This window comes from Typopeltis vanoorti, chromosome 20, assembly GCF_054136105.1.
Source record: "Typopeltis vanoorti isolate ZY-2024b chromosome 20, IOZ_Tvanoo_1.0, whole genome shotgun sequence".
NCBI classification, from domain to species: domain Eukaryota; kingdom Metazoa; phylum Arthropoda; class Arachnida; order Uropygi; family Thelyphonidae; genus Typopeltis; species Typopeltis vanoorti.
In genome coordinates, this window is record NC_143568.1 from 63,548,549 (window position 1) to 63,576,294 (window position 27,746).

The following is a 27,746-nucleotide window of genomic DNA, read 5'->3' on the forward strand; positions in this document are numbered from 1 at the left end:
TCAGCATTTCTGGTCGAATATCATCTACTCCTGCTGCCTTTCCACATTTCAAGCCTTTGATGGCTTTTTCTACTTCAAGTATGGATATGTATTCCTGACTGCATGCATGGTCAGTGTTTTTTATCACTGTGCTGTCATCACTGCTTGTTTCATTTAGCAGTTTTTCAAAGTAATTACTCCATACTTCAAGGATATCTTTTTCTCCTGTTTTCATGTCACCTTTATCATCTCTAATTCCTTTTACAGCACTCTTTCCTCCATTCCTAAGCTTCTTCAACAACCTCCAGAATATTTTGCCACCTTCTTGATATTTATTTTCTATATTCTTGCCAAAGTCCTCCCATGACTTTTGTTTAGCTAGTTTTACACACTGTTTAGCTTTCTTACATTTGTCTCTGTATTCTGTAAGAGTAAAAGCTGACTTATTTGCCAGGAACTTTTGATATGCTTTCTTCTTTTCCTTCACTGCCTGTTTAACTTCCTGTGTCCACCAGGGAGTTCTGATTTTTTTATCCTTGCACACAACCTCACCACATGCCTCTCTGGCAGAATCAATCAATGTTTCCTTCAGAGTTTGCCACTGAATCTCCAAGGTTTGATTCCTGTTCTCAAACGCTTTCATTTTCTTTTCAATAATATTTCTGTATTTTAGTCTACAGTTCACATCTGAGAGCTGCTCAACTTTTATTCGCTTTAAAACTTTCTTACATGTTATTCTTTTCAATATGAAATTCAATTTTATCCTGCTCAAGACTAAATAGTGATCACTTCCAATTTCAAATCCTCTGTACACTCTGGTGTCCTGCACCAGGGAGACAACATCACTATCAACAATAACATAGTCAATGAGACTTTTCTTATTCCTAGCCTCTTCTCTCCATGTGAATTTGTGCACATTTTTATGTTGGAACATGGTGTTAGTAATAACCAGTCCATGTCCTGAGCAGAAATCCAACAGATATCTGCCATTATTATTAGCTTTGCTCTTTTCTCCAAATTTTCCCAAAATATTTGTGTATGTCTCACAATCATTTCCTACTCTACTATTTAGATCCCCAACAAGGACCAACTTTTCCTTTTTCATTGTGTCAGTTGCTTTTTCTAAAGCCTCAAAAAATTCCTCCACTTCTACCTTAGTAGAACCTTCTGTGGGACCATAGGCACAAATAAGTCTCATTGTCCAGTTCCCCATTCTCATATTTGCCCACATTACTCTACTTGAGACTGACTGCCATTCAAGAAGATTAGCCTCGTATTTTGTGTTGAATACTATGGCTACTCCTTCTTTTCCTTGATTGTCATTGCCTGAATATAACATTTTGTATTGATTGCTCAGAAAGATCTCACCAGTTTTGGTCTTTTTTGTTTCAGTCACCCCTATTATGTCGATCTGGTACTTATCTAATTCCTCAGCTAGCTCCATTTCTTTGCCATTCAGGCTTCTTACGTTGATAGTACCGATCTTTAACTCTGGTGATGTTGAGTTGGGGTTTGTTTTCAGATTTGTTCCAGTAGCTGACTTTTCGCTGTTCGCCCTGGTTCCCTGGCGAAAACAACGGGGGCCTTGTTTAACCGGGCGACGCCCCAGCCGGCATGAAATTTTGTCATGTTGTACCATCATTTTTTATTTTGGTTTAACCAATATGAATAAAATTTGGTCGGCTAAATCCCAAATTGCCAGCCCATCCTCGTTCGTTCAGTATCAAAGTAGATACCCAACAGGGTGCACCACGAGAAGGTGAGGATTGGACATTAGGTCAGAAGCCCTGGTCGGTTCTCCGCATTCCTTTAAAGGCTATGTGGAGGTCTCCTCTCAGTTATACAGCTTTGATCCTTAAGCACCCCTAGGAAATAATATGTATATTTTCTTATTTATAATTTGAAAATTTATAATAATCAAAACTTAGTTCCTGTGTCGAAAAAATTAAACATCATGTGGAACAATTATGGAAAAATCATGAATGAAATAAAAACTCTACCTATGTTTCATAACAGCTTTTGGGTGTCTCGTAATGTTGCAACGGGAGGGAGGGGGGGGGTGATGCCATCAAAGTCGAAATAAAGTTCATTTGTATTGTGAAAGGATATGAAATTTCACATTTGATGCATTTGGTATACATATTTTGAATGATAAAAATAAGCAAATGTATCGCTTACTTTAAAAATTGGAGAATAAAATATCTGAATTATGCAGTAAATATCTATAACTGTTAATTTCATTTTGTAATGACCAATTATACAGGGAAACCAAGAAAGTGAAAGTACAAAGAACAGTAGATTACTATATAATAGAAAGAAAAAATTTAGTGATATGATTAAAGAATTTCACGGTATTATCTATAAAGCAAAGTTGCTCCAGCGTGTCCTAAAGGAAATCTGTGAAGTATTATTCAATTTCGATGGTTTTGTACAAAAATAAAAAATAATATAATCTGGAACGTCAGCAGCCTGTTTTCTTTCCTTTTTTTAAAAGAATATTTCAAATAATTATTGTGAATTAATTTCTTCGAGAACAAAGAATAATGTTTTGTCTAGAAAGCGATTAGAAAAAAATTAGCACAAAAAAATTAAAAATTAAATTGGTTCTCCAAGGTAAGGCAATATTTAAGTGAAGAAATTATGCAAGACCTTTATTTTGTTCAGAAATTAAAACTGTATTGTACAATAAAAAGAGAAAACAAAAATATAAATAATTTCTCTATTTTTAGTCTATCCTATATAACTAAAATCCAGATGACCAGCATAGAACCAGGATGTGCGTTTCTTGTTATAGGCAACTGAGAGGTAGCTACGAACGTGAGATAATCCGATTAACCGTTCTCTTCAGGGTGAAGGTTTATCACACCTTCTAATGGACAGGATGGTCAAATTGCACTTCTTATCCTGGTTCTTTAAACAGGTAGGCTGAATCATATCCAGATTTAGTTGGACGTCTATAGACGTTCTACCCATTTGGAAGGTTAATTTGTCTCTATGGTAGTTTCTTTTTGCATTTCTTATTTGTATTGTAAGGCAATTCCTTGTTATCTTGTATTCAGTTTTTAAAGCTGCGTTATTTGGATATCCCTTTAATTCTTTCCATAGAGCATCCTTTCTGTGTATTTCTAGGATTATGTTTTGGGTTAACCAAAGATTTTGGGTTGTTCTTGAACGAATTCTAACTTTCTTATATATTCTCTCCAGTGTGTGTTTAATGTTGTTGTATAAGATATCTGCTATATCTGATGGCATGTGTTCCCATGTCGGTTTTTCTTATTTCGTGGTTGACTATTTCTTCGTCTATTATTGTTTTGTGTTGCTTTTCATCTGTGGAGCATTGCATGGACATTGTCTTAGTGTACAGTTTAGAGCTGTGAAGTAATGATCTGCTACTTTGCACTTTATGATTGATGCAGTGTAACTGTTTGGTGGTGTTCGGATGTTTATATGATCTAGGCAGGAAGCAGTGAGAGTATTTCCAAATATTTCTTCTCCAGTACATGATGTTATTGTTGGTATTAGGTTATACATGGATAGCGTGTCTAGGTATTGTACAGTGTTGTTTTGGTTTTCGTTTGCAATATTTATGTTTATGTTGCCGATTATCATTAGGTATTCGGTTGGGCATATTTCTTGGCATGAAAGCCAGCAGTTGAGTTCATACAAAAATTTTATAATGTTTAAGTGTGGTAGCCTGTAAATAGCATTTAGTATTATGGGATGCTGTCTATTGGTGGTATTAGTGTTTTCGATGCAAAGGGTTTCAGCATGCTCAAACTTATAGACAGTTTTTTTTGCTATTAATTTATGTTCGATAAATATTAATATTCCACCCCCTCTGTTTGTTCGGCAGCATGATCTAGAAATACAAGTGTTCTTCAGAAGTGTTTGTTGTAATTTTGTTTGTATGTGCTCTTGTTACTTGTTTGTGGTCATATTACTTTCTGAAAATGGCATCCGTAAGAAAGCGTACATCTACAGCATGTAAAGTTTCGCACAAAGGTAACAGTAATGTCCTGGATTTTTCCCAGTGGATGTGTTGGGAGAATTTTTTTATGTATGCACTGAAAAACGTGACAGATCTGTGGACTCTTAGAGTGAATGAAAAGAAATATATTAATGTATGTGAAAAGTGTAATGATATGTCAGAACATTTTGAAATGGAGGAAGCATTGCTGGTAATAAACAAAAATCAGATAGAAGTTTAGTAATGATAACAAAGGGGATGGAGTGGAGGAGCTTAGGCAAGAATTGAAAATGACAAGTGAGATGAAGCATCTGGAAGATGAGATTAAATAATATCTAAAGAAAAGATTAAACAATCTAAAGAAGAGATTAGCTGATGTGAATGAGGAAGAGGAATTTAGTATTATGAAGAGAGAGAGAGAGAGAGAAAGTCAAAGGATAATTGTATAGCATTGTATGGGGGGACTCAATCATTCAAGGTGTAATGAGTAAGAAAGTACACAAAAACATGCTTTCCTAGTGGAACACTGAATTAAATAACTGCTGCATTGCAGAGAAGGGAAGTGCAGGCATCAGAATTAGTGGTAGTTGTGGGCACAAATTACTTAAGAGAGTGAAAAAAAGGAATGTTAGAGACTTGGAAAAATTGTTGCAGGAGGTAAATAATAGTATTGTTGGGAAAGTGGTTAGCAGGTTGCCTAGATATAATAGTGAGTAGAGAAGAAGAGCAGAGATAATGAATAGCAAAATGGCTGAGTTCTGCAAGACAAAAGAAATTCAGTCTGTGAATCTATGGGTGAATTTGAATGGGAGTTGGACTGGTTTAAAGTTGATAGATTGCACTTGAATGTATTTGTTGTTGAGCATTGAGAAAATACTACTGTTTACTGAGAAGAATGTTTGCACAGAATTAAGTTAGTATAGCTAATGATCAAAGGGTGCTTGTGAAGCAGGACAGCACAGCCAAATCGGATGTATGGCAGGAGGAAGATGGATATGAGGTTGAAGATATGATTGCAATAGGACAATGTGATGGGATACATAAAAGTGAGGATGAGACAGTTATGAATGGAAATCAGAGTCAGGATCAGAGAAACAAGAGTGGTCAGACTGAAAAAGAGAGGTATGGTATAGTGGCTATAGTAGAGAATTCTGTTGATGGAATGGCCCAAAGACGGAGGGGGGGGGGGGGAATGTTATGTTTGCATACAAATGTAAGGAGTAAAATAAGGGAGCTGAGTTTGTTGCATTGATTGAGTCAGTATGCCCAAAGATAACCAATTGGTGTAAGTAAAACTTAGTTGTCTGAGAATGATGTACTGTCAGGAATAAGAAATGGAAGGACACATAATTTTCCAGGTTAGGAAAGTAAAAAGAGGACGAAGAGGAGAGAAGGGGGGGGAGTACTGTTACTGCAGAGGAATTATGTCCACATAGTGTGGAAGTTGATAGTATATATGCAGATTTTGAATCTGTGTGGTGTGAAGTTGAAATTAACAGGCTAGGATATCTGATGATGATGCTGATATAGACCAGGGAATGTAGAGAATACTGATCATGAAATGTTAAGGCAAACTGGTTGGCATGTGAAAAGGTGATCCTTATGGAAGACTTCAATTACAGGAATATAGAATGGAAGGAGGAGGAGGAGATAGTGTAAGGAGAGTGAGTTTGTTGAATTTCTGAGGAATAAATACCTTAAACAGCTTGTGACAAAAAAAAAAAAAAAAAACTAGAGGTTTTAGTGTTTTGGATTTTGTGATAACTTCACAAGTGCAGTTATGAATAAGGTATAACACTGCTGCCAGTTTGTGAGAGTGATCACAAGGCACTTGTTTGAGAAGTGGTAAAACAAGAAAAGGTTACTACCAGTAGGAGTGAAATGGGTGAACAGTAAAATCAACAAAGCTGTGTTGGAAAAGAAAATGTTATGGAGAAGGTACAAGACAATAGGTGGCAATGAGATCTATGAGGAATATAAAGTGCAGGCTAGGAAGGTGACAAGCATGGCAAAGAAAGAAAAGGTGCAGTATGAGAGGCTGCCAGGTCAAGATTAATTCAAGGTAATTCTTTCACTTTACAGCAATAAGAGGAAAAATAATTATGGCAGTTTGACACTAGTGGATAATCACAATAGCACTAAACAATATAACAAAGGTAGTAGAATTATTGAATGAGCACTTCAACAGCATATATTATATTGATGTAAATGATGCCATGTGAAATGTAGACAGGAAGCAAGCAATGGGAGAACTGGAAGTGAAAGAATCAGAGGTGACATCTAATCTAATCAGATGCTCATTAGGTTAGATGTTAATAAGGCTGAAAGCACACAAGCTATGCACTTGACCTGGTTATTTAATGAAGGTCTTGCAGTTGATAACGTTCCTAATGAGTGGGGGAGGGAAGACAAACACTCCACAAGCATTGTTCTAGGAGAGAGGTTTCCAATTATAGACCAGTGTGTATAACTGCATTTGTTACCATTGTGTTTGAGGGATTGATTAGGAAATGAATACAGGATGAGTTGATGGACACAGGATTTTTTATAACAGTCAGCATGAATTTGTAAAGGGTAGGTCTTGTTTTAGCAATCTGCTTGCATTTTATACAATAATGAGTGTGTTACATAAGGAAGAATCATATACAGTGATACTCCTAGACCTCTGCAAAATCGTTTGATAGATTACATGATAAGTTGGTGAACAAGCTGAAGAGGATAGGAATAGATAGTATATTGGTTAGATGGATTGGAGATTGGCTCTTTCAATATCAGCAAGTTGTGTATGATGGAGCCATGCCTCAAAACAAGGAGGGTAATCAGTGGAGTACCCCAGTGTTCTGCTCTTGGGCCTCTACTGTTTAACTTGTTTGTAAATGATGCATCATGTGGATTGACTGGGGGATCTTCAGTTGTTTTCTGATGATGCAAAGTTGGGAAGATAGTCTAGAAGGAGTAGTGCTGATGCTAATCCCCTTCAGGAAAATTTGAATAGACTTTTGACTTTGACAAAGGAGTGGGGTTGTGGTTTTAATATTAATAAGTGCAAGATGTTACATTTAGGAGTGCAGAAATATAAGGTTGTGTACTATATATTGATGGCACTATACTGCAGAAAGTGGATGAGATTCAAGATCTGAGAGTGATGGTTGACAGCAGACTAAAGTTTAGAGGGCATATTGCAAATGTTGCAAAGACTGCACATCAAAATGCCACTATGATAACAAGCATACTAACATGTAGGGATGAGGTGGTTGTGCCAATGTATAAATTGCTGGTTAGACCAAATTTGGACTATTGTGCTCAAATTTGATTACCTGGTCTTTAACGTGATGTGAAAACATTGGAGAGGGTCCAGATGAGTGACTCTGGACTCTCTCCATTCAAGATTCCTGATATTGAATACAATATCTGGACTCTGAAACATTGGCTAGGGAAAGAGAGATTAAAGGAATGTAGATTACAGTTTGGTGAATAGAAGGAAAAGAGGCAAGATGAGTGAGATGTTTAAGTCAGTGAGGGGATTTTATCACATTAATCCCAAGGGGATTTATAAAAAGAGTAGAAAACAAGAGAGGAAACCCAGAAGTCATCCCTGGAAGTTTGTTTAAGAGTATGGTAAGGAGGAGTGCAATGAGTACATTTTTTTTACACAAAGAATTGTGAGTGAATGGAATGCATTACAGGAATATGATATGTTGTTAATACAGTTTAGGATTTTAAGATTCAGCATGATAAGTATGTTGTCAGTTGAAATTCCCGTGATAAGCCTGATAATTCCGTAGAGGATGTGATAATAATAATATGATGTAATATATAGACATGCACAATTAAATATGACAAGTTACCAAAGATAGCCTGATAAATTTTTGGTATTCTTTAACAGTGTGATGCACATTGTATATTCAATATGAATCAACTTACCTTTAACTTTTGAAGTTGGGCCTCGTTTCAATCCTTTATTTTTATCACGATCCATACCATTAATAAGATGCTGCCTATAATATTAGATTAGAGGATGGCTATTAATAATTTAATATCCAAATAGTTCAAATGAAAAATATCAGGCATTTCTATTAGATTTTCTTATCACTAAAATTCAATCGCCGCATTTAACATGCAATGAAGATGGTAACGTTTCATAAGACTCTGCTTATTCAGGTTTACTTTGTGACAAAACATCAAATATTTATAAATTGTATAGTGTATCAAAATAAATAAGCAATTCCTCCAAACAATAAGCCACTATTGAAACACTACTCAACAGAGAAAGAAATTTTAATTCAGACCAGACAACACTCACAGTCACTCAACCACATCTACCATACTTTCTTAAAAAGCCAATGACTATCATCCCAATAAAATCAACAAACATTAAATCATCCTGTAACTTGATTTCTAACAATCTGCTAGCCCAATTGAAGTTTCCATAGCTCAGATGGTATTAACAATATCCACCAATTGGAAAGACCTGGGTTTGAAGTCCTTTAAAAAAAGGTTCTTTGATAGGATGAAAAGAACCATTACAAGAACTTTTCAGGTTATTTAGCCAAGATCATACCGAGGTGGCAATTTTCACTTCATGTGAACAGGCAACCCACCCAGAACAGATACTAGGGGGGGAGCTGAAAAGTTCTGATAAACATCCAAAAACAAAAATGATATTAAAGCAACTAATATAACCACAGGAAAAAACATATTTTAAAACCCTTTAACCACCATGTTTCATCAAATTGTAATAATTTTTTCTTTTTCGTTTAGGATATATAAGAAGACATGTCAGAGGTTTAAAGAAATGAGAAGACAAAGGCCATCATTAAGTTTTCGTGCTGCAAGAAAAGTCTGCAACTGAGGTTCGCCAAACTTTGTGTGAGACTTTAGGGAACGGTGCCCCAGCATATCCAACAGTTGCCAGATAGGTGGCCAAGTTCAAAACTGGGCATCCTGAGACAACCGATGCCCCTAGGTCAGGAAGACCTCCCACAGTGATCGCATGTGAAAACATTGAAGCAGTGCATGCCATGATCCTTGATGATAGATGAATACCAGCCAACAACATTGCAAAGACTCTGGGGATATCCAGGGAATGAGTTAGGGTCATTATCCATCAACATCTGGACATGCAGAAGCTCTTAGTGAAGTGGGTCCCCATATGTTTGAAAGCTGACCAAAAACGAGAATGTGTGCCGTCATCTCACCATTAGTGGCATATTTTGTGTGTACAGTGGATTTAGTGCTCCTGAAAGATAAGTAACTTTTTCATATTTTAGTTGATAATATCAGATTAACTTATTGTAGTGTTTGTTTTAAATGAGTGCGTGATTGACTGAGCTATTTAGTTTGTAAGTAAAACTTGTATTTTTTTTAATACAATTTGTTAGTATGGTGCCAATTCATGGTAGAACAATGGTGCCAAACATGCGACTGAGAAAATAGAGGAGAATGAAATGAACTCAATAAAGATATGGTGCATTTGAATGTTATCCTTCATAGCACAAAGCACAACATTAAAAAATTGCAGAAGCAGCAAGGGCTTATTACAGCAGAGAAGAGAAAGGAGCAGGCGGTGTGAAGTAGTAATAAAGATCAAGTAAACAAAAAAGAAAAACAAGTTAAGGAGAAAATTATTTACAGAGACTCAACATTAGGGGAGTACTTAATGAAAGTATGACAAAATCGTGTTTTCTTGATACACAAGGACTTCAGACCCACTCTTATTTGATGTGCTTCATCTTTATTACTTAGTGTTATGCCTGTGTACATGAATATATTTTGTTCCCTGACGATGGCAATTTGACTTTGCTGAAATATTGGAAGTATTAATTAAATTTATTTTAGTTACTATTAGTCTACATTGTAATTTCCTTAAAAATACAGTTATGAATATCTAATATATAAGCCTTACCACCATTCTAATTTATACATGAAATTATATTCTTGCTTTTATCCTATACAAGAATGAGCAAACAAAAGATTAATATTCAGAACCTTCATGAAACAATGTGTGAGGTTCAACTTAGATAATACTATTACAGGTATGAAGTTGATCATACCATTCCTTAAACTCTGAACTCTCACCAGGCAATGCAATTTTAGGTCTAGCATGCAAAAAAACTCCACATCCTTCTTACTTATCACTTCAACACACAACTTCCAGGAGTGTGGCTCCCCTTTTACTTGTACTTCCTCTTGTTCCACAATATGAAAAATTTCCCTGGTGTCAACCCAGAAAATACCACTCTACAACCTAAATGATTCAATTGTATCACCCCCCCCTCATCTTCTATTTCATCAAACTCTGCATTTCACATGCCTTCAGGCTATCCTCATAACCAACATTCTGCAGTCTCAATATCATATGTTATTGGCCTTTGTATTCTCTCCAAGGTACTTTATCCCTTTCAAATCCCAGTAATGAAGGCTGGAGCATGGGCATCCAGATGCAGTCTGATCAAGATGTACAACAGAACCACCACCATCTTTTTATCTCTGCTGGTCACCCTTCTCAGTAGTGTGGCAATCCTCTGGGTTGCCTTCACCACCTTCGCAATATGTCCCGTGAACTTCAAATCTCTTCTACCATCACCCCAATATCTCTGGCCAACTTTCTTTTCCAGTATAAGTTCCATAATAGGGTAAGCAGAATCCTGTTTGTGAATCACAAATTTCAAGGCCTTACATTTAGTTGCATTAAACCAACAATCCATTCATTCATCAACTTTTCCAGCTTATTCAAACCCTTGTGAAAACACTGCATCCAGTTTTACTGTTCTCAATACAAAATGCTTGTTCACAGATGCGATCCCTCTACTGCATGATGTGGAAACTTGCCAGCTGCTCTACACCAGCCTGCTTCTCATTAATCAGCCTAGTGGCTTGTAAGTTGCTCTTGAAGTAGCCGTACTGATGCCATGCTTAGTGTGGACAGCCACTCATCAAAGAATTGTGATCAAAGGCTTCACCTCTCAAATAATCCACTAATTAATTAAAGTCTCTATAAACAGCATTGAAGAATTTGCCATAGCTCCCAGAAGATGCATGTGAAGCATCATCATGACTAGACTTGTATATGGTGGCTGCTGAGTTCTCATCAATTGCCTCAGTATCCCATAATACACAGTATGCTCCCTTCTGCCTAACTATAAACACATCCAGAAGAGAGCATACATAGTATACTCACTCCTGGATATGTTTAGTGTTATGCACTGTGGGAAGGATCACTATCCAAACTTTATTCGACCTTTACTGAGGTTGAATTAGTGGGAGCTAGACAAAAGATACTGAGGTTAAATCAATGCAGAAGTCATACATGATGATGTTGATAATGATGATTTATGGTTTTAATGATGCAAGGACAGCAAAGATCATACTGCACCATATTAAAGGTTATAGCAGATCACAAGGTAAGACAATCACAAACATCCATACCTGCAGAGGAATTTGAACCCATGACCTGTTGGTTAGAGACCAAGTACACTAACCACTCAGCCAATCAGGCAAGCACAGAAGTCATACAATTTCCATATAAAAAGAATAATAAAATGGTGTATCACCATATTATTAAAATATTCTTGATTCTTGATCAGAGATAGTTGTAATAATTTACTTTGTAACCAAGCAACAATACTTTCTACAGGTATCTCTTAAATGTTAATCTGGAAACTGCTTTAAAAAACTATACATGGAACTTTTCAAGCCATCTCAGACCTCCAATAAACAGGGTGGTAGTATCCAACACCAGGCAATGAAATTCATCCAACACCTAGAAACATTTACAAATGTCCATGCCACCAAGGGGATTCAAAACCTTGTGGTTGGACAGTAGTAGCATAAAAACTGATTGTAGAAGTACTGAAAAATGTGAGCTAAGCATTCTCATGGTTTACAGCTTTTAGTTTATTATTATCGATACAAAGCATACCCCCCCCCCCCCGGAGACAAAAACATATTATGGAATTGGATATAAGGCAATTTACAGCTGTTTAACATGAAATATGAATATTTGTCAACATCGATACAATATCTAGACTAGCCTAAAATATCAGTTGGTGAGATAGAAATATCTCCTAGTTTTTTCACAAAGTGTTGTAAATTTTTGATGTAAGCATCTGTCTGTGTGATGTAAGTGACTTTTGTGCTTTAGAAGGATGTTTAGATAACAAATAAGTAGGTGAGCTAATACCATCTACAATAGGCCAAAAAGGAATATTAGTCTTTTGTAACTTGGGCATAGCTATAATCTTAACTATAATTGTTGAATTAAGGGGTGCACAGATTTCAATCTTTTCCTAAGATCCATAGGCCATGTAGTCATGTTGCGTAAAAGGTTATTTCTTCATGTAAGTAGTCATAATCTAATGGAGTGTAAGTAGAGGTGTCAGAAAGTAGAACTGAAACTGTGGACATATAATCAGTTGTATTCAAGATGACAGTTGAATTGCCTTTATCAGCCTTCAGTACTATAATATCTTTCTCCTTCTTTAAATTTGAAAGTACTCTTTCAAATTTAATGAACTGATTTAATGAATGCGAGAAGGCTCACAGTGTTTAATATAAAGTCATTTGCAACCATTTGAGGTAGAAAGTAAAGAGTCTTTTCTACGTTGCAAATAATATCTATTTTAGGAAAGTGCTCTGACATGACTGCAAAATTAATTAGAAATTACCTTTTCAACAAACATCCTAGAGTTTACAATATTCCATGCTCTTGTGGCCTTACTTACATAGGGCAGACATTGAGAAGTTTAGAAATAAGGCAAAAGGAGCATATTGGAGACATCAATAACAAAAGAGAAGATGGCTAAGGCCTGGCATTCCATTTCTCCCACCCTAACCACAATATTGAATGGGACAAGAGTTCCATACCTCACATAGAAGACAACTTCAGCACCAACAACATCAAAGAGACTTTAATGGTAATCCACTCACACAAGGCACTTTTAACAGAAACCAAGGAATGATTTTATGTGACATATGGAAGTCACTTATTAGATCTCTCAACACAGACTAACTTTTCTGCAAACTATCATGCACACCTGCTGAACAATGACTGACCTGTGCCAGCTTCCATGTTCCACGTGTTTCTATCTTTACTTTTCTTAGTTATGCAATGATTCATATTTATTGATTATTGTTTTGTTTGTTCTTCTTAATCCAGATGAAGTCCCTAACATATGTGATGAAACTAGTAGGTTTAATTTTTTTTATTTGAATGTTGAGCTCATACATGAGAGGTTGGTTGATCAACCTATAATACATTAGTATTGTATATGGATAGTGGGTTGGGAAACGAGGAACTTTTTTTACATTTGATTTAAAAGGCTGTATATTGTATTCCTTGGGAAACACGAGGGGAAAACTGTTTCACAATACAGCAGTTGCAGAGATGAAGGAGGAAGAAAAGAAACTTGTTCTGTGGGTTTCAAGGTGCACTGTGAAGGGATGTTCAGCAGCAGTTGCACATGTTCCAACAAGCTTGGTATTAAGTGGGGGAATTACTGATGCTATAATAATCACATGGCAGATGTCACTTTACATATCTTCTTTGAAGGATGTTTACTACGACACAATAAGTTTCCAAAGTACTTGGATGTGACCCTGGACCGCACGCGCTCTTACAAGCAACACCTAACAAATATTTCTGCTAAGTTAACATAACACAAAAACTAATAGGCACAACATGGGGAGCAACAGCTGATAATCTGCGGATTACAGCTCTTGGTCTAGTTTTCTCTGTTGCCGAATATTGCTCACCAGTGTGGTTAAATAGCACACATGTTAAACTTGTTGATAGCCAACTAAATAATACAATGAGACTGATTTCTGGCAAAATTAAATCAACGCCCACACACTGGCTTCCAGCTCTTAGCAATACTGTTCCACCAAATCTGCGCAGGACTAAGGCTCTCTTATAGGAGTATAAGAAAATCTTGGAGAACACAGCCCTACCAATACATTTAGATCTCCCAGACTTAAGTGTACAATGATTGAGATCAAGACATCCACCACTACAATTAGCCCAACTACTACTACAATCTAACTTTGACCTGAAGCAAAAAGTGGCAAGAACAGTAGGAAAGCCAGAGAGATGACATCACAAAATTTTCTCTCAAATTACAAGAAAGTTTTGATGCATGCTCACACCTCCCACAAAAATCCTAGACTCAGCTTAATAGAATGTAATATTATATGTGCGGACATGCTTTTTAAATGGGATAAACAACCATCCCTGCATTGTGATTGTGGAGCTCAAAGACAAACTGTGGACCATATTGTGACTCAGTGTTATCTCAGAGCATATTCAGGAGACAAATTGGACTTTTTAAGTGCTACACCCGATGCAATGAACTATCTGACCAATATAGATGTAACCTTTTAATTTTATTGGTTTTTAAAATGACTTTTAATTTTCTGTTTTTAAAGTGACAGTGTATTGTATGTATTGTACTGCATGTTTTGTTATTCATGCCATACGAATAAATAAATAAACTGATGCTTTTTTTGTATGCGAAAGTTTCTGTGGTTTAGCAGTTCATAAGAAAGATTCCGGTAATTGGACCACATGTTCATTAAGCTAAATGAAAATAAACTGATGCTATTTCAGATGAACATTTCCCATGGAAATATTTGTAGAATACACATAGTGCAGAAACCAAACATCTATGTGAAAGTGGGAAGAGTGAATTGGTAAGAGATGGGATATTAATAAGTCCAATTGCTCTCCTCTGTATTGAGTCAAGCATTTTGAGGGAGTTTTCAGGGGTCCCTATCCCATATGTGAGAGCAGTATTCAATAGCTGGGCAGATTTGTGATTTGTATCAAATTAACAGTTAATCAGGGGTGAAGTAACGTCTTGAGCAAAAGAGAAATCCTAACTTTTTAGAAGCTGAGGATGCAATGTTTGTGATGTGTTTATGCCAGGAGAGGCTTGATGTCAGGGTAATTCCACGAAGAGAAATCTCAAATCGTCTGGAAATTTGAGTATTGTCAAAAATAATACTGGGAGAAAATGGTTCTTTTTTTATTAGAAATGAAATTGATAAAGTTATGTGAACCTTACTGGAGGATAGCTTGGAGATCAGAATTGGGGGAGGTGGTAGTGGTTGATGTTCTGTAGGTTGAGGTGAGTTGTGTAGAGTAATGTTTATCAAATGAAAGGGAGGAGCGAAATGTGCTGTAATCTGCATGCAAAACTGTGCGTTGGGTTCGAGGTCAACTGAAGTAGGTCACTGATATATTATTATTATTATAATTACCTGGCACTTTTAGGGAGTCCGAAGACTCATTGAGGAAGGGCACCTACTCTACAACTCTCTGTACCACTCAAAGCCACCAACTAACTACAACTACACCAATGCTATCTACTGGCCACCACCACCACTAGTATTTTCCCAGACAATTACAAACATCCATGCCCACGGTGGGATTCGAACCCAGAGCCTTTTGGCTAGAGCAGATATGGTGAAAGGACAGAACCTTGTGGAACCCTGGCATTAGTTGAATGATGAGAGGATAAGGATGAAGATGAGGTTAATTAAATAACAATTATGACCTATAAACCCAGTGTTAGTTAAAATTTATAACACTTAGTAGCTCAATGAATCTGGGCTCTGAAGTGTTTGCTACTATCTGAATATAACAAATTATTATTCCAGGATTTAATCTGATGGGAGAAATTTTAAAAACTCCAAAAAGTACTACAACCTTAAAAATTTCAATTCTTTCTAAAAGAAAATAAGTTCCACATTCTTCACAAAAACATACCGCATTAATTACTGTAATACAAATATAGCATAAAAATGTATGGAATGGGTAAAAATTAAAACCAATTCCTACTTTTAAATATGTACTTGAAATATAAATAGCAAATTAAGGAAAAAAACTATGATTTTCAAAAATAACCTTTTTAAGGCAATTTTACCAAGCGTTCCTAAAGATGTTCAACACTGTTCTAATTAGTTCTGCGCACTTTTAGTTGTTTGTAAACTAACGCTTTTCAGTTTGGCACCTCAGACTAATGTCACATTGATAAAACACTGGAATCTATGCTGTGTTGTACTGTAGAAAACAACCAGTATAATTAACAGACGATTGTCACAAATTTTCGTTTGGGCACTAGCGCTTTCATCTTGAAAAACTTTGGAGGAGCCCTTGCTTAAGCGATCCCTACTTCCACGCTATTCGAGTGTTTCTCTGTATTTCTGTCACAGTAAATCATTGGTATGATGTGAATATTGCATTTCGCTCAACACGTGGAGTTTACAAAAACGACAAAATGTTTATAAATTATTAAAAATCACTTTATTAACATGGTTGGAAATAGAAACCGATAACTGATTTTAATAATATCATTCAATGTCACAAAAAACAATGTAAGAACAAGGAGAAAACTATAAACAAACTAAATGACCGGAACCATGCCACAGCAGATTAAGAATATTACAAACACGCGCCATCTAGTGAAGAAAATGAAACTAATGTTGCCTCTCCGTTTTAAACAGCCCAACCGCAACCGTTATGATATAAAACCAGAGCCTGTGTAGCTCAGTATATGTGGCGTTTGCATACCACGGCACTTGACCGCACGAAGGAAGACTTCTTGGTTTCAAATCTAGTCGGCGACTAGAAAAAAGTTTTCTACGCCTTTTTTCGACCGGTTCCCGAGTTAGTCGATCTCTGGCACAGGCAAGCGGGTTTTTTCTCCCGGAAACTCTGGTTTTTCGTCCCGTAAACTCAAGAAAATCGACCGTAGAACTCACATTATTTCAGACATTAAATACCAGTGTTAGGATTAGGGACCATGAGATGGCGGCACTTATTGAGCTGTCTCTTTTCACTGCGTGCCGCTTAATTAGTGATAGCCTTGGGCCAGCTATCTCTGATTGGGTACCAGTGGAGATTGAACTGCCCACTCAGTCTGCAAAAGTTAGGTAGGGCTAAACGGCCTCGCCTACTCCCTTTATACGGGAAAAAAGGCGTTAGCTGATTTTTTTAGCTGTATTCTCAACAACCTCTACCAATCCTAGAGAATTTTTTACGGACCTAAAGGGCGAAAATCAGAGACAGCCAATTCTTCAAGAATTTTTTTTTAATTCAAAAATATATTTTATAGTAATTTTCTTACACAAAAGAGTATTTCAAACCTATAGCAACCTAGCTGCTATAGATTTTAAATAGGTTGTTAACTTCTCTTGATGTCAGTTTTCCGGAATTGTAAATATTCTCTTGAATACAGATTTTTTTTCGATCGGAAGCAGTGGCGTAGCTAGGGCGTTGCGGAGGGGGAGGTCCTCCCCAGGCAGTACTTTTCACGTGAGACACAATTTTATTTTTCGACGATTCTTCTCTTTATGCTAACTTAGTAATTTTATTACTTAATTAATAATTAATTTTCAACAATTATACTTACAACTAAAATAAACATAAATATAATGTTTTGATTTCTTTCCCTACATCGTTTTGACTTTTTTTAAATATTTTTGGTGTGTATTGAGAGGGGCAGAAAACTCAGGGACCGCTCCAGGCGGCAAAAGCTCTAGCTATGCCACTGATCGGAAGTATTTGATAAGTTACAAAAAATAAGTAAACAAATAAGTCATCATTATCATCATCATGCGTATCAAGGATTTTGGCCTAGCATGGCCTGTTCCTGCCTTAGAAGTCATCGTGGAATCGTTTAAGAGGACGTCTTGGTTTTCTTTTTCCTAATGGCTTGTATGTTAATGCTTGTTTTAGCAATCTTTGTGTTTCATTCTTTGAACGTATTCCATCCATTTATGTTTATATTTTTTAATTTTTTCTATTACTGGTTCTTGGTTTAATTCTTTCATAATTTCTTCATTTCTTTTGTGATCAAACAGGGTATACTTTGCAGTTTTTCTAAACTTCATTTCTGCTGTTGTTAATCTTTGTTTGTCTTTCTTTACCAGGTTTACTTAATGGTTTACCAGGTAAACAATTAAGTACTAATCATTATTTTAACTTTATATTTCAAAATACTGTGTGTTGCCACTCAAATCGAGGTTTGCATCAGTATTAAAATTGTTTGAAAGACGCAACATTGCGACCTTCGATTATAAAACATGTGAGGTCTAATCTCCTTTTAATGAGAGAAATCTTTATATGATCTTTTTGCAACTGAATTTTAATTAGTCAGTATCATGCGAAGGTAGCGGAGTTGGTTTTTTCTTTCCTTCTTTCACCCTGCATCCAGGTAATTCGGTAAAACATGGATGCAGGTTTTTCATCCTGCATCCAGGTAATTCGGCCAGAGTATACATGCGAGATTTAGAGGCTAAACTACTTTATTGGAGGGTAGTTGACGTTGATCTGTTGATGACTGATAGTGTCGTTTTGTGTAGATGGAGTTCTTCTAGTGTTCTTCTTCATTTCTAGTTCTTCTAGAAATGAAGTTAGAACAGTCTTTCTTCAGGCAGCATAGCGCTATGAAGGCATACGACATACAGGATGACAGACGCCTACAGTCAGGGTATATCTGTTTCGTAATGCCATACATTCGATTTTAGTAGACAGCAGGATATCTGGAGTGGAGTACTGTCCTACAAGGGTCCTTCAGCTCCTTGGCGGTGCTGACTATTAATAATAATAATAATAATAATCAATTCATCTACGCATTTATAGGGAATATGCGAAACCTTCAGCCCTATCTATTTTGGAGACAGTGGGCAGTTCACCTCCACCAATAGCCAATCAGAGATAGCTGGTCAACAACCATCACTAATTATAAATAGCAACCGATGAACAAACGGACAAAGAAGTACTGCCATTTCTTGGTACCTAACCCTAATAGGATGTGTTACTATCTGAAATAATGTAGTTTGTACGGTCGATTTTCTTGAGTTTACGAGAAGAAAAACTGGAGTTTCCGCGAGAAAAGATCCACTTGCCCATACCATAAATCGACTAACTCGAGGCTTAGAAAACTTTCATCTAGTAGGCAACTAAACTTGAACTTAAGTCTATCTTTGGACGGTAATAATAGTAATATGATGTCAAATAATACTCTATTATTGTCAATTAAATTACATAGATATACACACAATTTATATAATATACATAATACACATATTTATGTAATACACACAATTTAATATAATTACATACAATTTAAAGTAATTACTTACAATTTAAGAGATAATACTACAATTTTTCACATGTGGTTCGATTCAGATTCCAATTTATCTCATACTTTGTACAATGCGCAAGTCATATAGAACAACAATTTGTGTGTTATTAGTAGTAATAACGATTTTATTAATAGTTTACGATCAATTAGAGTTCAGTTACACAGTTTATTACACAGTAATAAACAAACTTTAAACACTGGTAAACAATAATGAACTCAATGATGTGCTATCACCTGCAGCCAGCCAAGGAGAAACAGAGTTCCCAGACGATGAGGAAACTGTAAAGCAGAGGCACATCCTGCAAGAGGATGTGCCTCTGCTTTACGCAATAGATTAGTCCTTAACCAGGTACAGAAATACCATATAGACCTAATACTTCTGCAAGAAACAAATATCAACTCCTCATCCAATTTATCTAGAAAATGGACAGAGTGGCCTTATGACCTACATCACTCTGCAACCCAACAACACCATTTAACAGGGGTTAGCTTAGGTGGACATCATCAACCCCACTAAAAACTTAATGTGATTGCAGATATACCAGGGTTTGGCATGTATGATCACATAAAAGCATCCAATCATAAAAAAACCCTACATGTATTCAATATTTACACACCACAGCAGGATGTTCTGGCATCACAAATCTTGGACTTCATTCAAAACCATCTTTGTAGTATTGACCAAGAACATATAATAATAGCTGAAGACTTTAACTGCACTTTTGACCAAGAAAAAGACAGACTTCAATCTACTGAACATCATAGTTCATTAATAAACCAACTTCAAAGACTGGTAAATAATAATGAACTCAATGACGTCTTTCGCCATCAACATGCAGATAAGAAGTCCTACACATGGAGGTCAGCAATCACAGCAACTAATAGGCCACTCTACCAAACACGACTGGACAGCTACTACAATTCCAAACACTGTTCCTCAAGTTAGAAATATCTCACACATTCTTTCCTACATCTCAGATCATTGCTTCATTAAGCTGCAACTTTCATTATCTTTGGAAGCATCCAAATCAGGAAGTGCCTATTGGATCTTCAACAATGCTCTCCTGAAAGATGCAGAATACATAACAAACACTCAGGGTTTAATAACTAACCTCACTCACTTGAAGGGGAATATAGAACCAATGAAAATATGGTGGCCCACCTAAAATCACGAATAAAACCCTTCACGCAGATCTACAGTCACCAGAAGAATCAACAGAGAAACATTAATATCCGACAACTCGAAGAACAGCTGCAGTATCTACCAGAAGAAAGCCCTGAATATAATTCTGTCCTCCAAGCCATGCAAAGACACTTAGAAGTATCCGCAAAAGGTGCCCTACTCAGATCGCGACATACACAAACACATTTCTCAGATGCACCCACAAAATACTTTTTTCTCTTTGGAAAAATAATACCAGGCAGCAAACTGCATCTCCGCTATTAGATTTCAAGATGGCAGCATCACAGAAGATCCAAGTAAAATCACTTCTGAAATCGTACAATACTACAAGAACGCATACAGCTCTACTGGAATATCCCTTCACTCCATTCACGAAATACTGAAAGAAACAAAAAATATCTTTGCAACAGATCGGAATCACTTAGAAAACCCAATCACTCTTGAGCAGGGGTTCTCAACCTTTTCCAGCGGCGTACCACTATATTTAATTCAGGATATTAGATGTACCAGTAAGCAAATTTATATTGTAAAAGTGAGATTTGTTGGTCCCAGGGGCAAAATAATCATATCTCAACAATACTAGTGATTTATTTAGTTATTTATTATTTTGTTCAGATATTTATTGGAGAAATAGATATTCCTTGAATCTATTCAATGAATTGTTCTGTAAAATGTGCAATTTTTAAAAATTGAAATAATAATGAGTGAATACATAAACAAATCTTGACAAACATATTCCTAATAATGGTGCTCCAGTTCTCAAATAGCCTTACAATTAATACAAACTATAAATGTGACATATCTTTATTTACAGAACTCACATTCTTGTTTCAGTGTGAAAGTTGTGCTTGTTTAGCTAAATACAGCTTCTTAAGGTCTGGTTTCAATTGACTTAATTTGAGTTTTAAATCGAGTTCAACATTCAACTTATTCCAGTACTTGTTTTTGATATAAATGAGAAAAGAAAACCCACATTCACAAAGGTAAGTAGTTGCAAACACCAACAGAAATTTTACAGCTCTATCTGAGATCATTGGATATTCATTTCTTCTTGCCAACCAGAAGTCTGTTAAATCCATCCTCCTTTTGATCGTTTGCCTGAGACTTCCGTCGCAGGCCAGCTCGATCAGGTCTTCTTTCTCGGAAGGAGTTAACGTTTCTGATAAGGTGTCATCAATGGAAAAAGGATCTCTAATCCAAAATTCTGAAGCCAGGTTTCCAGGGAAGTGTTCCATGAAACTGTGATTGCACTACCAAGATGCTTCTTTATATTCAATGCCAGTTCACTATGAAGAATTCCATTCTCTATTAAGAAAGCATCCAACAATGAAAAGGAACATGTGTTTCCAGTGTCGATTTCTTTAGCGATGAAGCCAAGTTTTTTCCTAAGAGCCGCAGTTTCATCCTATACCAAGAGTAAGGAAGTACGCGCACCCTGCAAACTGGTGTTCAGTTGGTTGAGGTGGCAAAATAAATCTGCCAGATAAGTCAACTGCGCAAGCCACAGTTAATCAGTGAAATAATTCACGTCTGAGTCTGAGGATTTGTCAGAGAGAAAAATCTGCACTTCTGAACGAAGTTTAAACAGGTGGCTCAATACATTTCCCTTCGACAGCCACCTACCTTCGGTGTGAAGTAAAAGAGAATCGTGTTCAGCACCCATTTCATTGCACAAAATGGAAAATAGTCGTGAATTCATAGCTCTGGACTTAATGAAGTTAACAATTCTCACACTTTAATTCAAAACTGTCTTCAGAGCATCAGGCATATTCCTTGCGGCTAAAGCCTCGCGATGAATGCTACAATGCACAAATTTTGCTTTTGGAGCTACTTCTTTAATTTTTGAAACAACGCCACTGTGTTTCCCAACCATTGCACCTGCTCCATCAGAACAAACACCAACACATTTATTCCATTTTCATAAATTGGTCTAATTTTGAAAATATTTAATTTGAGGTTGTTCGAGCAGGCAAATGGTAATGTCAGTAGTTTCATCCAATTGTTTGGAAAAATATTTACTAGTCTGAACTTTTTCTATTAACTGCTTCTCAACATTTGAAGAGAAATCTGAAATTCTTCGTGATACAGTGTCATGGATAATGGAATCATTTCAAATTGTTTTGCTGCCTTTTCCTCCAAAATTATTCTAACTATATCTGTTGCGGCTGGTAATACTAATGACTCTCCGATCGTGTGAGGTTTTTCTGATTTAGTTATTCTTAAACTGACTTCATAAGATGACTCTAGAACCTTCGTGTTAAATCCTGAACATGAGGAAATTTGTTTTTTTCCTTCCTGACAAATTGAACAGGTTTTTCTAGAGATATTCCAAAGGTTTGTGTTTTAAATCGTCATGCTTGGTTTCAAAATGACGTTTAAGAAGGGAAGGCTTCATCGAATGTTTTGATAGCGTTTCATAATAAATCACACACTGGGGAACAGGTGTAGTTTCTTCCCCAATATACGTGAAACCATATGATAAATAACTAAGATTTTATTTACTTTGTGCCGTACGGGGCGTTTTGTTGCATTCTTGTACAACGATGTCCTCCATCGGATGGTTAGGATTCGAAGTAGTGGCTTCTCGCAGTGAAGAATGTTTCCCCTGCTTACACTCATTTCTCTCTTCGATCTTTTTTAGGACCCCGCTCGTTAACCACTTATTCAAGTTCCATTATCTATCCTCTGGAGCAAACTACACATAAATATGACAATTTCACAAATAAAATCTTACAACCAAAGACAATAATCTAATGCCACTACTTTCTTAACTGTAACTGCTGCTCGCGGCTAAACAAACGACAACGGACAAACTGTTTCCGTTGTTGTCCGATCAAATATATTCGAGTTACTTTCTGTCATTGTCATTTGATTAATACTTATTAAATTCAAATTGTACTTCCGTATTATTTTTGTATATTATTATAGAGAAATTTTTAATGATAATGTAAAATAACTGTTAAATATTTGTGCATACATTTTTAATTCTCAACTCATGTTGCGAGTAAAAAAGTGTGTTAATTAATCCTTTTATTTCATACTCTGTTTTCGTACCACCTGGCAGAGGCTCACGTACCACCAGTGGTACGCGTATAGGTTGAGAATCCCGGCCTTGATGGTCTCATAACAGAGTTTTTTTCAAGTCTTCTGGAATAAACTCGGACTACTTCTACTTAAAACACTGCAAGAAGCCTACCTCAATGGGCTCCCAGAATCCGTCACGATCTCAGTAGCACGACTGATACCAAAGAAAGGAGACCACACAAACATCCGAAACTGGCATCCAATCTCACTCATCAATACAGATTGCAAAATCATTTCCAAAGTTATTGCAAACCGACGAAAGCCAAGATTGCCTGAAGTTATTGGCCGACATCAAACTTATTCTTTTCCTGGAAGGAGAATACATGAAAACCTCCACTTAATAAGATATCTCATCCACATCGCAAACAGCCAAAATGAAGACCTAGCACTCTTCAGCCTTGATCAGGAGAAGGCTTTCGACAGGGTAGAACACGAGTACCTTTATGAAGTCCTAAAGGCATTCGGCTATGGCTCACCCGCACTTTGCCATACTCCAGAGGGATCAAGCAAGGATGTCCTCTCTCTGGACAGTTATACGCACTGGCCATAGAACCCTTTTTAAAAAGAGTACACGATACCATCATCTCCAAACGAACCAGCATAATAGAGCCACATCAAAAAATAACCCTATCAGCATATGCTGATGACGTCACGCTAATAATCCGTAATGACAAAGAAATGACATTAACCAATGAAGCACACCAACTATATACACAGGCCTATAGGGCCAAATTAAACACTGCAAAAACCACTGGTTTGTGGTCAGGCAGATGGAAGGCCAGAACTGATTCTCCGATTGAATGTACCTGGTCAAATGAAGGACAAATATATTTAGGTGTACACCTTGGCAACACCAAAATATATACTGCACTGAACTGACACAGCTACACAACTGATTTAAACAAGTGTTAGGAAAATGGAACAGCATTCCTTCAATCTTCACTTAGAGGAAGAATCCTAATAATCAACCAGATGTCTGCTAGTGTGCTATGGCATACCCTCAAACTACTAACATCCTCTGAAGACTTTCTCTATCATATTAAAAAGGCAATGGAACGATTCCCATTGAACAATACTAACTGGAAAACATACTCTGAACTCTGCAAGCCACTCAATAAGGGAGGTCAAGGTCTGATTTCCCTTGAAAACAAGATCATATTCTTCAGGATAATACTTCTGCTAAAGACACTTGAAAATGTAAAATGTAAATGTAAGTGTTGAAAGTGTAAGTCCTCGGGTGGATGATTTAATGATTTAATCGAACACTTTCAACAATCCTCCGAATGGCAGTACTGTACCACTATCTCCTGAACTACCTAATTTCTACAAAGATTCTGTACAGCGGTGGAAAAATACAGAACTTCATCACACACTGACAGGATCAATAGAGTCAGCTGTACTAACAGAACCACTGTTTTCGAACAGAAACATAACGAGTCTCACAACTGGCCAGCCCTGCCTTTTCCCTACATGGAACTGGGCGGGAATAAGAATCATAGGGGATATCCTGACCCAGGCGCTAAACTGGAAAACACTAACATGCTTACCATTAAAAAACTCCAAAATTGAAAAACAATATCATCTGATGCAAGTTGCTATTATAAACGTCTTCTCAGATATCGCTACTCATCAGGGAAGCTGTATGTCTTCTAGAAACTGCAGGGAGCCTACTTTTCATCTTGCATCATCTGAAGCCTCACTTATTCCAATTCTTCCCTCCAACTAAAAGAAAATATACCACTTCCTCACATCAGTGCCTCCAACTTTGCCCTTCGTATATTCATCCTTAACCCTCACATTTACTAAACTGCACATGCCACCCAGTTTTCAGTGGGATCTTCCATGTAAATTGAGGTGTGCCAAACCATATTCCAACATACAGTGGAGGCTATAGCATAACACCTGCATAACATATGCCAACTCCTACTAAGCTCCACAAATTTCAGCTAAGACAATCGGATCAGCGTCTATGCTGCAAAGTTCCAGGCACCCTGGAATACACACATCTAACCTGTCCTGAAAAACAAAGCAATGATCACCTACACCCTGAATACAGCCTCTAGCACCTGCAACTACGCACACAGCCAAGAAGACTACTGAAATTTAGCCCATACAGAAGAGAACAAACACAGAATATTCAATTTCCTTTTCATCTGCGCCAAGGTTGTCATTTATAGTTTCTACCTTAAGCACACAAGAAATAATCAGTACTCATCCATCACTGAATCGGAACAAACCCTCATGTGTAGCCTATGTTGGAAACTGCAGAGCAGGCTTTCACTGGAATTTCATTATTCCAAAGAAACAGGAACTGTAGCAAAATTCATAGAAGAGTGGAATCCAACTGGTACCCTTTTCTGGATTGCCGACGACAATACGCTGCAGCTGAAAAATAACTAAAAGTGATAGTGAACTGCAATATTCACTCTTACTGAAAAGACACATCCTGTCTACCGCTAATGTGTATTTTTTTTCTCATATATATATATATATCGAATCTAGTCGCCGACTAGAGGAACTTTTTCTAAGCCTTTTCTCGATCGGTTCCAGAGTTAGTCGATCTCTTGCACGGGCTAGCGGGTTTTCCTCCCGGTAACTCGAGTTTTTCGTCCTGTAAACTCAAGAAAATCGGCCGTCGAACTCAAACTATTTTCAGAGATTAAAAATATTGTGTTAGGGTTAGGGACCACCAGATGGCGGCACTTACTAGCTGCCTTCTTCACTACGTGCCGATTAATTAGTGATAGCTTTGGGCCAGCTATTTCTGATTGGCTACCAGTGGAGATTGAACTGCCCACTCTCTCCAAAGTTAGATAGGACTAAAAAAAAACGGCCTCCCCTACTCCCTATACTGGAACATAAAGGCGTTAGCTGATTTACACACACACACACACACACACACACACACACACACACACACACACACACACACACACACACACACACACACACACACACACACACACACACACACACACACACACACACACACACACACACACAGTAGTGTGCATGCTTACATTGGAATCCCTCTTTAAGGATATGTGGAAAAGGATATATGCAAAATGACATAAATGGCAGGAAAACGTAAACTGTGGGAACGTTAAAACGGGGTTGTATATATATATATATATATATCCCAAAGATACATGAGATAGATATATATGCCTTCTCTCCATTACTCCAACCTTGATATCTCTCTCCTGGGTTTGGCTCCCACTGATAAGACCTCAATTTAGGTCGAACCGGTCTGGGTAGTGGACCTTCCCATTATGCATTGCATTATACGCGTCGGAAAGGGGAGTGCTTTGCATTATGGGATACATACTAAAGCATAAAATGTGAAGTCATTAGCCACTTGACCGCACGAAGGAAGACTTTGTTTTTTCGAATCTAGTCGTCGACCAGAGCAAATTTTTTCTAAGCCTTTTTTCGACCGGTTCCCGAGTTAGTCGATCTCTGGCATGGACAAGCGGGTTTTTTCTCTGGTTTTCGTCCCGTAAACTCAAGAAAATCGACTGTAGAACCCACATTATTTCAGACATTAAATATATTGTGTTAGGGTTAGGGACCACGAGATGGCGGCACTTGTTGAGTTGTCTCTCTTCACTGTATGCTGCTTAATTAGTGATAGCCTTGGGCCCGCTATCTGTAATTGGCTTCCATTGGAGATTGAACTGCCCACTCAGTCTCCAAAAGTTATATAATGCTAAACAGCCTCGCCTACTCCCTATACGGGAATAAAAAGGCGTTAGCTGATATATATATATATATATTTTTTTTTTTCAGTACAGAATGCCAGGAAAGTATCTTATTTAAATTGATTCATTTAAATTTACAAGGATTCACTTTTTATTAAATCGATTATAATGTTCACTTGTTTCTTTTTTGTAACGCCTTTTTATTCCTGTATACGGGAGTAGGCGAGGCCATTTTAGCCCTATCTAACTTATGGAGATTGAGTGAGCAGTTCAATCTCCACTGGTACCAATCAGTGATAGATGGCCCAATGCTATCATTAATTAAGCGGTACACAGTGAAGAGAGACGGCTCAAATGTGCCGCCATCTCGTGGTCCCTAACCCTAACACAATATATTTAATGTCTGAATAATAATAATAATAATAATAATAATAATAATAATAATCATTTTAAGCACTTTATTATGTGTTGCATACATATAGTAATTACATTATAAAATTATAGAAATTACAAAATTTAAACATTCTAAAAATTACATACATAGTATTTTTTTTTTGATTCAATGATTTTTATTATTAAAATTATGATTGCATTTATGCATTTATGAAACATGTTGTTCGAGTTTTTTTTAACAATGAATTTCAGACTAATTTTCATTTTTTTTGTATAATGTATTAATAATAGTT

The 27,746-nt window shown here is 36.8% G+C and overlaps 1 protein-coding gene across 4 annotated transcripts in view; it reads right to left on the reverse strand.

Annotated features, from left to right (window-relative positions):
* IntS1 (integrator complex subunit 1) overlaps positions 1-16,346 on the reverse strand; it is a 664,867-nt gene extending 648,521 nt beyond the window's left edge. The window contains exons 1-2 of one of the 4 annotated variants that reach the window (XM_090410538.1): positions 15,849-16,346; positions 7,871-7,944 (exon numbers count right to left, since the gene is read on the reverse strand). In XM_090410538.1, coding sequence (XP_090266664.1) covers positions 7,871-7,925 — 55 coding nt within the window. In that variant the 5' untranslated portion in view covers positions 7,926-7,944; positions 15,849-16,346. The remainder of the gene's footprint in view (positions 1-7,870; positions 7,945-15,848) is intronic. The other 3 variants (XM_090410537.1, XM_090410536.1, XM_090410535.1) reach the window with 3 other exon arrangements.
* Positions 16,347-27,746: the final 11,400 nt, after the last annotated feature.